Source organism: Cygnus olor, chromosome 14 (assembly GCF_009769625.2).
Source record: "Cygnus olor isolate bCygOlo1 chromosome 14, bCygOlo1.pri.v2, whole genome shotgun sequence".
Lineage (NCBI taxonomy): Eukaryota > Metazoa > Chordata > Aves > Anseriformes > Anatidae > Cygnus > Cygnus olor.
In genome coordinates, this window is record NC_049182.1 from 15819261 (window position 1) to 15831475 (window position 12215).

Consider the following 12215-nt stretch of genomic DNA (forward strand, 5'->3'; position numbering starts at 1 on the left):
CAGTTTAATAAAAGCTTTAAATATATATATATTAATTTATATTCTACAGTAGCTTCAAAAATCCTATAAGAAGTCCATTCTCAATTACAGTACAAAAAATGTTTTCAAAAGGAGGAAAAATAGGCAAGGGTTTCACATTATATCATGAGAGAAGGGAAATCTAGTAGCCGGTGACAAAGTTACAAAGTTCTGTAACAAAACATGTATCTAATGACTATTCTTTGCAATAATGATTTTAGTAGAAAAAACCTGTCTGAGGAAAGATCGTATAGCTAAGGATTATCAAGAAAAAATTCAGAGAAATTGGCACACCTCGTAGTTTAAAATGTTGTCCAATTCAAAAGAGAAAACAAATGGACCAAAGATACTAAAATAGAGATTAATACTAACCAAACATTCTTCAAGGTGAGACTTATCTACAGTGCAAACGTCGACTCTTAAAGTCTTCTGGCGTAAAGCCGGGTAAGAGATAGAAACCCAAAAAGCTTCATTGTACGTAAGATTGTCTGAAGCTTCCACTGGTCTTGTGCGAAACAAGCAGCTTGTGCTTTCTGAACAGGGCAGGACAGCCACACGAATGTTCCTATGGAAAAACCAATATACTGCAGTCAGTACTACTGTACAAGTCCACTGTTACTTCCACTGCAAGAGCTCCATACATCTGAAAGGGAAATTCATCCTAAGCACTCTGAACATGACTGTCCTATCCTACTCTTTGGAATAGCAGTCAACTGAGGAAAAAGGTGTATCTACTCACAAAAATCAGAGACGTATGGAGGTATCAGTTGCTGTAGGCTTCATCCCTCTGAATCTTGTAATGGAACATCATGGGATTGTTTTGCGTAGTTGCTTACGTCTGCATAACTTGTCACTAACAAGCAACTTATGTGCTAACAATACCTTTTCGCAGGTAAAAACAACAATGCAAAAATCCATCAAGCTTATATCAGTTTACTCAGCACACAGCTGAATTTAAAAACTGCCTGGAATGAGTCTAGTAGAAATTGTACTACGCATTTCCCTACACGTGCATGCGTTTGTGCCCATGTCCAAGGATGAGTTCTGCAGCAGAACGAGTGCCCTCTCTCCACTTGACACAGTTGTTTTGGACACTGCTGGAGCTAAGTAACTTTGTTGGTGCTAATTCCAACAAGCCTAATTTCCAATTCGAAAATACATGCCTTGGAGGAAAAACATGCATCTTATTTCAGTTTGAATGTATGAGCTCATAAATGAAGTGACACAATAAAATTTAGAAGCATTTCAGAAGAGGTATTTTTTTTTATTTAGTGTGTGAAAAAAATCAACATCTGTTTAGCTCCCACAAGAATCTAATAAATGTTTCAAGCATGTTTATTTCACCCACTTACACTTTTTGATCCTGTTGTGACAGCAGTGCTTGAACATTACTCAGCTGGATGACCAGTATTGCAAATTGTTTATTTTTGTCATCATATCTGAATTGAAAAGACAAAAAAACATTAGTATTAGAGAGATCTGTCACAGACTCCATGAATGAGTATTCCACTTATTTCATTAGTCCAGGCAAATAGCATTAAGTATATACAAACAAAGCTATAATGGAAATATAGCTCACCTATAGCTTAAAACAAAAGCAGTTTCATATTACATGACGACATTTTGCTACCAGAGTATACAGAACTTAGGAATTTACATAAACAATGGACTACAGATTTGACCTAATACAGATGGCTTTTTCTGGAATCTAGTTAAATTGTTAACTAAAACCTTTTCAAAGGCCTTATATAATAACTGTAATATAAAAAAGTTGCATGTACAAATACTTGAAGTACAGCAAAGATGTTATGGGTAAGCACTGTTTTACCATTGAATTGACGGCCATGACAAAACACTTTTGCACTAATTTTTTGAGAGCATCTCTGAAAGCCACCCATACCCTGGGCTGCACCAACAGCAGCGTGGGCAGCAGGCGAGGAAGGGGACTGTGCCCCTCTACTCTGCTCTTGTGGGACCCCACCTGCAGCCTGCGCTCAGCTCTGGGGCCCAGCACAAGGACGTGGGCATAGTACAGCGAGTCCAGAGGAGGCCATCAAGATGATCAGAGGGCTGGAGCACCTTTCCCGTGAAGTCATGCAAAGGCATTTGGGGTTGTTGTGCCCAAAGAAGAGAAGGCTCCAGGAAGACCTTACAGCAGCCTGCCAGTGCCTGAAGGGGGCTACAGGAAAGCCAGGGAGGGACTTGATCAGGGAGTAGAGCGATAGTACAGAGTAATGGTTTTAAACTGTAAGAGGGTAAATTTAGATTAGGTATAGGGAAGAAATTCTTCACTCAGAGGGTGGTGAGGCACTGAAAGAGGTTGCCCAGAGAAGCTGTGGATGCCCCGTCCCTGGAGGTGTTCGAGGCCAGACTGGACAGGGCCTTGGGCAGCCTGGGCTGGTGGGAGGTGTCCCTGCCCATAGCAGGGGGCTGGAACTAGGTGATCCTTAAGGGTCCCTTCCAACCCCATTCTTTCTATGACTCTACAGTTTTTCTCAATTCATACATCTCCTATTGAGTCATTTAAGAACAATGTCTCCGTACCTACCTTCCTATGCCTTATAGGCTACTTGTGGGATTCAGGTGTGTCAAGGAGTACCAGTTATCACCACCAGCTTTTCCCCCACAAGCTGCACGCTCAAGGAGTCAAAGCCAGAAAAATGCTTTCTCCAGCCCAGCAGTGCCAGTGCTGCACTTGCTGGTTTGCAGTGTCATAACACACTATCACCAATTGACTTCCACTGACATGTAAGAGGATAACGGGGCCAAAGACCTCCCAGAGATGAGTGCAATTCCCAATTGCAGTGTAAAGGGGGCATCAGTTAGCAAATACCAATGGGATATGCTAAATAGGATAAGAAAACAGAATAAAGCAGTCTTAAATCATTCTTTCCATTGGAAGGAAAATACAATAAAAAATGTGTAGTGTTTACCTCATTGCAATTTGCACTTTAGCTGTCCCAACTCCTTCTGTATCATCACTGTCAAACACCACCACTTCTGACACACATGGTCTGAAAGAAAAGAAAGACAATTAAGGACTTGATTGAAGCGCTAGCATTTAGGCAATACAAGATCTTTTCCCTTCCATTCAGGATTCAGGCATACAGATTTTGTAAAATTAGCAGCTAAAAGAAAGCCCATTTAATAAGTTCAATCATCCTTAGAGGTATGTATTGCAGTCCTTATCAGCAGAAAGTCATATGCCTTCCCCTTTCACTGCCAAAAAAAAGCCACATGACAGGTTGTGCAGAATAAGGTAGGGAGGACTTTTAAAGGGTTCCCTTGACTGGATTTTAGTTAAGACAGCTGACTGCCCAGAAACAAAAATAAGACTTAACAGCTACAATCCTGTCTTGCACTGTGACAGCAAAATTCTCAGCTTTATTAGATTTAAGTCATTCCTTTGTTTCTTTAACAAATCAAACTTCCCTAAGCACATGAAAAGCAACAGAATACACTGATCGCTCGTCTTTAAAACAGCCCTAATTTTTCCTCCCAATTCCTCCTCCGAAGTTTTACACACTGAAAGTCCCAACAACTACATTCATCATCTAATTGACTCAGACTATGCTGTAGCATGTTAAAATGGGATTAGCATTTCTTTCTAAGTATTTCCCATATTACTTGGCACTCTTCTGCATTTCATTACGTTACATCTACAGAGGACAAACGTGTTGCTCATCCTACCCTCGCTATTTATCATAGGCATCAAAATGATACTACAGCCCTTTACAAAGGTTGCCAAGTCAACAACCCAAACATTAAGCAACGTAAGACGTGAGGGTGCATGGGATGCATTCTCCCCTTGTGTCACACATTATCCCTCCCTCCCCCTGCTGCAGAGCTCCCCATCCCATCGAGGGGACACAAGGGCCCTAAGACACCTCATTGTGCGATTGTCTGACTCGAGGCCATGAGGTCTGATTTACAAAGAGCTGCGCATTCTTGTATAAGGGAACGGTCCTGTAAATATAAAATGTTATCTCTCTCTCTGGAGAATTCACAAAGCTAATGGGCAGGGGGGACAAGATGACCTGTTTTTCACCTCTACAGTCACGTCGTGCAATAAAAGGACCCATAATTTACCTCAATGCCAATAAAAACGGTAGGAAAACAAACTGCAGATGCAGTCAAAACAGGTACCAATAAGAACAGTACCTTCCAGTTAACTTTTTGTCAAACCACTCTGGAAAGCTTCAGCAAGTAGTAAGGGGATCCAGAGCCCCAGGAGGAGCAATAATGCACGGATCATTCTTAATCTAGGCACCGAGAGAGAAAACCCTACAGAAATCATGTATTGGATCCAAGCATTGCGGTGCAGGTGCAGCCGTGAGGTGGTTCAAGGTGCTTCTGCTTTCTTCCTTAACAAACATCCCAAAGCCCTGTTATACTGACTGAAGGCTGTCACTGACACCAGCATGGCTGGCTGGCAGGAGGGGAACGTTACACCTGCCAGATGGCTCTCTGCTAATACAGTCGCAGCTTACCAGCACCTTCAGAAACAGATTGACTGTTCAAACAGTTCCCCATGAAGAGAGAAGTGACAACCTTGTTCTCAGCTACTTGTACAATGGTACGAATGGGTCATTTTCATCATCAAATTCAACCTGCTTATAGTTTTTTTTTTTTAATATTACAAAGTCTGAGATTGAGAACCTTAGCCACCAATCCCTCCTCCCGAAAAAAAAAACAAACAACAAATCCAGCATTATTCCAGCTGACTCCTGCATGCAAAGCTGAATTAGCTTCTTTCTAGAGAAAGATCTGATGTCTACCTTTGCACAGATGCCTCATACACCCCGCTATCTCCAGCGACAGATTCATCAGACACTGCAGCTGACACACACGCCACCTTCAGTGCCGTCCCTCCAGCTGTATTTACACCTATCAGAAAAGCACAGAGGAAAACCAAAAAAAACAGGTGTTAATGAAAATGAACAGCATGGATCAGAAGCAGCTTTCTTCTCATCCTCCCCTTCAATTGCATTTCTTTCCCCGCCCCAGTATTGTTAAGCAACAGCACATTTCTGAACGCAGAGCAGACAAAGGCAGGGTGAACTGTGCTCATCAGCCAGCGCTGAGTTAGTGCTGAAGGAGAACGCCAGGCTGCCCTGGAGAACACACGGCTCTGAGACAACGAGAGGAGCAGTGCACGTGGCAGTGGGGGGAGCAGGGTTTCACCGCACAGCCAATGCCCATTTAGTACCTGGGTCGTGCAGCAGAGTGCCCACGATGGAAGCTACGCTGCGCTGGCTGCGTTACCCCTGGTGCCCCAGGCACCTCTCCAGGTCCTTGCAGGAGAGGCTGCAAAGCATTCAAAGGGCAGGGAGGTACCCAGGACAAAAAGGGCAAGGTGTAGAAGAAACAGAGCTTCTGAACTCCAATAAAGTTATAAATTATTAACCAATAAAACAGTTTCTATTGCTAGCCAGCCTTAAGCAGGTACTAGTTCTTCTGGTCCTACTACCACAGACAAAAGCAAGGAAGGCAAATAGTAGCGACTGAGCCCTGGCCAGAAAGGAATTATGTGAGGGGTATAACCCACCTGGAGAGCGTACACCAAGGTCAGCTTCAAGGAGGGGGAACAAGGAAGAAATACGCCCCTCTACCCATGAACCAAAAAGGTTAGCATACAAAGGCCACAACATAGGTCTGGAAAGACCGGGTTAACTACATAAACATGGAGAGAAAGATCACAGGATTCCAAGTAGCAGCCACACACAGAAATGTATGGGGAAGAAGATAGGGAAGAGGAATGGAGGAAGCTGAAGAAGAGTTTTGCACAGGGACATTAAGGAGGAGGGACCTGTCTCTTCTCCCTGGTAGCTGAGGACAGGGCATACAGGAATGGCATAAAGCTGCACCAGGGGAGGTTCAGACTGGACATTAGGAAAAACTTCTTTACTGTGAGGGTGGTCAAACACTGGAACAGGCTTCCTAGAGTGGTGGTTGATGCCCCATGTCCATCAGTGTTCAAGAGACATTTGGACAATGCCCTCATTAATATGATTTACCTTTTGGTTAGCCCTGGCGAGGTCAGGCAATTGGACTAGATGATCTTGGAAGGTCTCTTCCAACTGAACTATTCTATTTTATGTCTTGTGATACAAAATAGGGAAAGATGTGCACTAGGAACTTTTGCAAATTTTGCATCTTATCACTTGAACCATCATATTTCTGCGGATAGATGCTTCAGCCATGAGCCTGGAGGACTCGAGTGCCAAGCAAGCACTGGGGCATACCCAGCTCTTCCCTTGCCCTCACCAGCAGGGCTTTGGGATGCCTGCTCTGCAGGAGAGGACCTGTCGTGCTGTCACACTGGGAGTGACCCTAGCCCCACAGCAGAAATGTAGCAATGCACTCCTCTCCAAGGGTTTTTCACCTTTTAAAAGAGGTCCCTCTTTTCTGTAGCCTTAGGGAACCACGTGCCCCTGAATTGATATATGGTTTCCATCCTACGTTTTCTTTATTACAAAGCAGATTTTCTTTTTGCACACAGTTACATTCCGCAAAAAACAGATTTGAAAAGCACTGATGCAGGAAGTGTGCAAGCTCCATACAGGATTGGAGAATGACACAAGGACTTGTTCTCCAGTTAACAGTAGGGGGTGCTGCATGTAACACCAATACACGCTGCTCACATGTGCAAGCAGTTTGGGCCAGTTTACCCTTTTCTGTGGACAGCCGTATTGAAGGATGTTTCTCCCTCCGAATGCCCGTGGAGCTGCTGGACAGAAACAAATACCCAGACCTTCTCCCCATAGGTCAAACCACAATGAACAAAACTTACCATTCGTAACACAATAGATCAGTTGTTAATTGAAAGTAATGGATACATTTCATACTGGCACTCCATTTAATCTGTTCTTCCTGTGCTTGTGTGCAAGGGCCGAGCCCACACTACCCACACCCTGGACCATGCTGGAGACACATGAGCAGGCTCTGAACGTTTCTTCTTTCATCAGCACTGCTTTGTACCCCTTATTCCCTGGTTCCAACATGAAAAGCATTTCTTCCCTGCTGGCTGGCTGTCTGGTTGTTTGAGGTTTATGTACTGCTCCCAGAAATGCCAATCCAGGAAACTTTTCATATTAAGCTCCTTTATTAAGGAGAACGCTGCAAATCAGTCTCCATACACTTAAGCTCTTTTTCTCCTTCGATTACCAATGCTGTTTAATCACTTCAACCCAGAAAGTCTTCGTTTTTGGTCACTTCAAGTACCTTGCGGCCAAGGAGAGCAAATGAATCCTCTCAGCTCCCCGGTACAGGCTGCTGCTCCTTGGACCAGTTTCACATCTGTAATGGAGTTGCCATCGCTCCTTTTCCAGCCTCTTTCTTACTTAATAGCTTTGCAATTAAAGAAGCTTAAGCATAACGCTACCAGAGGGCTCCCTTTTCGTTTTTGGCTGTTTTCTGTTACCTTTTCCGTGACAACTTGGCCCGGGTGGCGGGAGCCCCCAGCGCAGGCCTGCTCGCTGCCCAGCGAACCCAGCCCGGCCATGTCAGCTTCCAAGGGCTGGAAGCTCAGGGGTGGTCACGGGCAGGACAAGTCTTCAGGGGAGAAGGGGGAGAGCTGCTGGGGAGGGGAAAGCACCACCTGCAGGCACCGAGCCAAACCCGTTCTGCTCAGGCCGTACTGGTGACATCCTGGGTGGCACCAGAAGCAGAGCAGGAAGCGTCACAGCGAAAGGGCCTGCTGTTTTATGCAGGCGCTAAAATGGTAACAAACTGCAGGAAGAAGCTGATGGGTACGGAGATGTCTGCTGGGGCATCACAGAAGCAGAGAGCTTCGTTATGTGGAGGTTCAGCTCCAGCCCTCAGCTCTGAGATATGGGAAATCCTGCAAGAAAAGGCTCCAGAAGACAACTGGAACCTGCTGCTTCTGGTTTGGCCAGTCACGCTGAGAAAGCTGCTGGCAGTATTTTGACACATCCTTACCCCAGTCAAAAACTGGAAATACCATGGATGCACAAAACAGCAGAAATACCATGGGGATATACACATTACACTGTCAAAGTGTAACCTGAAAAAAGATTAATGGGTTCCCTGAAAATGACTCAACACACATCCATCTGTTTTCCTCCTTACATTTTTGCATGGGACTTGAAGCTCAGCACTGGAAGGCTTAAACATACACACTAAACCTGGAACTATTTTGTGTGGCTAATAAATGCAAAAATGTGGGTTTCCTGCTTTAAGCCTTATGTCTCTAAAGACTGTTATACTAAAAAGCAAGTTTATGGAAGAGTTCCGAACTGATTCAACTCTATTCTATATTCCCAAGCGGGGTGGTAATTCTTGCTACATTGTTCCACCACTTTTTTTTCATTCATATGAAGAATTTCAAGATTTCATTTCCTGCCACTTCCCTTCCATGGACTCTCACTGATACACCATGACGTGGACTTGAAAATACACGCTGTGGACTGTCCTAATATCTGTGCCATTTCCTCAAGAATATCAGATATCATCAGACTCCAAATTTTGCTAGTAGCTTCACCTATATCACTCAAGTAAGAGAGTAAACCTTACTTTAGCCTCAGAAGTAGCAGGATTGTTTTTTTTTTTTTAAACAAAAAGCAAATCCTTCAGATCTATACTGTTCAGCTCTACTTACAAGAACACGTGAGCATGCTTTTGCCATGAGGCCAATGACTAACCACACCAGATCCAGCCACCTCATTTCGGGTGTTACACTGCTGAACTGCGTACAAAATGACTGAGAAATAAAATCTCATCTCATTATTGCCCTGAAATAAACCACTTATGGTGATTATTTTGTCTGCTGACTGGGTAACAGTAATAATCACTTAATCTGCTTAACACCTTAGCTTTCACTTTAACAGCCTTGACAAATCTTGAAGAGCTAAAAAGGTTAAAACTAATCAGCATCCAATTCTAATAGGAATGATTACTGTTTCCTGCTCATATCTGTAATATCTCTTGCTTATAGGAAAATGGTAACTTAAGGGGGAAGCTCTGCAGTCATGTCTTTTATCGTAGTTTGAATAGCATCAGCTTTTCTAACAACCCTTACAGAAAGAAGTGATAACATGGTGCTAGTTCCATTTATTCACATGGGCTATTTTATAATCCCGTGAAAAAACGAAAAAGCTGAACTGCCATTTCATACTTCTGTAGCATGCAAGTTCACATTCCACACTTCCTCACTAGTTACAACTCGAGCCATTTCAATCGCCTCCGTTGGGTTTAACCTAACTGCAGTCACACAGGCTTCTGACGGGCCCTGGCACGATGGCATCAACTGCCTTCTCCTGCTTTCCATCCACTTCAGCAGGGCCATCACACTAAAACTGGATAAACATTTCCCACCCACCAATAAGCCATATGCATGCATCAGAACATCCACTCTCTCTAAATGTCTTATTTTATCATGCTTACAATCTAAACACGCTTTTGTTGCTAAGAGACCATCCCCCTCAAACCAGCAGAAATTCAACACAGCCTTGACATGTCTGCTCATCTGAAGTTAATGAATTCATTGCCACTGATTTACTGGGAACCAGAGCGAGATGTCACGTATGCTGAGGTGGCAAGGAAGGATTTTTATTTGCTTTTGTTAACTGTTAAGCTGAATGGTTTTCACGGTCTTGCTCAGAGCCTTGGCCCAAAAGTTTTTGTCAATATGGCATTATGCGCATCTCAATTGCAGACCCAAGACACCACACGACATTCTGAATAGTTAAGTGCCTACTTAATACACACTTCCCACTACAACCATTTATATTTTCACACAAAACCCCTGTAATTTGCGTACACAAGTACGCTAAAAACAACATGGTCTTCTGAATAACTCATCGGATCAGCAGTACTTTGTGTGCAAGTTAAAATACCAACCCTTCCTCCCAGGTAGGGTAGGATGTGCAATTGAATACACTTTATAACACATATCAAAATGAGTCAGCTTTAGCAATACTTGCTTCTTAATGCTTTATAAACTATATTAAAAATAAATCGTGCATGCAAATATTTTGTTATCATACCTTGACCTAGATGTTTATCTCCTGCTCTAGGCTCTTCCAGTCTACAGTTGCCACTCCCACTGTGTAGGGTGAGTTCTGAAAGGTTTGTACTTATCTCTGTATCATCAAAATCCATATGGCTTGAAAAGGCATCACCCGTAAGGAGTGGGTCTATCACCAGCGGAGAACAAGGTGGAGATGGAGAAGAGAGGGATGACCTTGGAGATAGTGATGTCATGGATTTTGGAGTACCAGACAACGACCTCAGAGCCTGTATGCGGCTGGTGGCATCTGCTTTGTGAGTTTTTGCTACTTCATTTTCATGAATAGTGGTGATACAGCCCGATGGCCTAAATCCAGTGGCTCCTTCCAAGAACAAGTCAATCTTGTTTTGATAGTCTGAGTCCAGTTGCTCCAACTGCTCCAGGTGCTCGTAGTAGAGGTCAGTGAAACTGGCAGAAGTGGATGAATCCTGGCTGGAAGTCGCAAGAGATCCTCTGCTAGATGCAAGGGAACCAGGGCTGCTACTCGAGGAGAGGGAAAGCATGCTGGTGGAGAGACTGAAGGAGACAAGTCAAAAAACAGTTACACCTCTCTCTTGATATTTAAGACACTGCAGTATCACCAAGTCTCCAAGCCCACACAGTACATTGTGCTTTGTCAGCTCAGGCTGTGTGTATTAGTCCCCATAACAGTCCAGACTCAAATTCTATCCAGTGGAAAAGTTAGACCACTTTTTAATAAAAATAGACTTTATCCACATTTTTCAGCTCACCATTATCAATCTCCCAAGAACCTTTGTTTAGCGAAAGCAACATTAAAACAGTTTTAAAGCAATCAAAAATTAGTGGTAACATTCTCCTCCCACTTCTGTCTGGAAAAATCAGTGGTTGCCATTAATCTCCAAAGCAGACCACAAAAAACAGGAAGGTTCATGCGAGCAGATCGAGTTATTGCAACTCTACAGAAGAAAGCTTGTATTTATCTCAATCTCAGACCCCAACTCAAAAGGGTAATATCACAACTGCTTGGAACTAGCCTTCACAACAGACAGCAGTTACAAGAAAATTCAAAGGATTTACCCATGTGAGAAGCTGCTTCTTGGCATTTACGGCCACAAGAACAAGGGAACAAGTTTGGGCTAGACTGTGAAATCAGTTCTCACAAATTATTTATCCCTAGAGATCTAGTTTAGAGATCTGACAGTGAAATTAGTTTTAAGCAAGTGCTTAGTGCCCTAGCACTGACTACATATATCATCCTTAGAAATTCCATTTAAACCAATTCTATTGTTCCAGATATTAAATATTTTGCTCATTGACTGGTTAAAGATCCTTAATGCTCACTTCACATATAGATTAGCTATTAAAACAATTCTGCATATGTACAAGTGGTTTAAGTTGCCTCACTGAAAAATAGTGAGGACGTTAATAAGCCTAATAATACATTATTTATGGGAAAAAGCTAGAAGCTTTATCAAAAAATTATGCCTACGGCCTTACAAGAATTCAGTACAATTTGGGCACAAAAGGCCTTCATTTGTATGACAGATGTGTAGCGCATCATGTTTGTTAAAAAAAACTTTGGGTGAAACATGACAGTTGAAACACGATAAAGGTTTTTGCATCTTGGCAGTATACATAAATCTGTCCAGAACCAACAAACTTAAAACTCTTAAATGCTTCACTACTGAAAGGGAGTGTTTCGTTGTTGTTGTTGATTTGTTTTTAACATAACCTTTTCCCCAGCCCACTGGTCTCAACTTCATTTTGTGCATACCTTTGAATGGCAGACATTTGGCATTATGGGGTTAATAGCAAAGGCTTATTTTATGAAGGTGCATGCCAAGAATGCTGGGCACATAGTTAGGAAGAAAATTAGTTTCACATGCTTCTCGGTCACCTCAAAAGATCCCTGATCAGCTAGAAGACACCAAAATATGATGCAGTTCTACTGCACAAGAACATCACAGATAGCTGTTCTCCATGGTGGCTTATTTACATATCAGTCTTGCACTGATTTTTTTTTCCAATCTTTTCGGTATCATCTTCATAAAATGAAACAGTCCAAGTGGAACAGAAGCTATAAACAGAATAAGTTCAGTACAGATAGGAAAGACCTCAACCAAACCAAAACCACACCAAACACTTCCTAATCTAAAGGCTGAAGATATGGCTGCAGCTGAAAAAGGTTTGGCCTTACTGTTTACAG

General features: G+C 42.9%; 1 protein-coding gene across 4 annotated transcripts in view; it reads right to left on the bottom strand.

Moving 5' to 3' along the window:
- WWC1 (WW and C2 domain containing 1) overlaps positions 1-12215 on the bottom strand; it is a 70569-nt gene that overhangs the window by 9432 nt on the left and 48922 nt on the right. For all 4 annotated transcript variants that reach the window (XM_040573398.1, XM_040573401.1, XM_040573399.1 and 1 more), the window contains exons 11-15: positions 10026-10564; positions 4797-4905; positions 2952-3032; positions 1371-1457; positions 391-583 (exon numbers count right to left, since the gene is read on the bottom strand). In XM_040573398.1, coding sequence (XP_040429332.1) covers positions 391-583; positions 1371-1457; positions 2952-3032; positions 4797-4905; positions 10026-10564 — 1009 coding nt within the window. The remainder of the gene's footprint in view (positions 1-390; positions 584-1370; positions 1458-2951; positions 3033-4796; positions 4906-10025; positions 10565-12215) is intronic.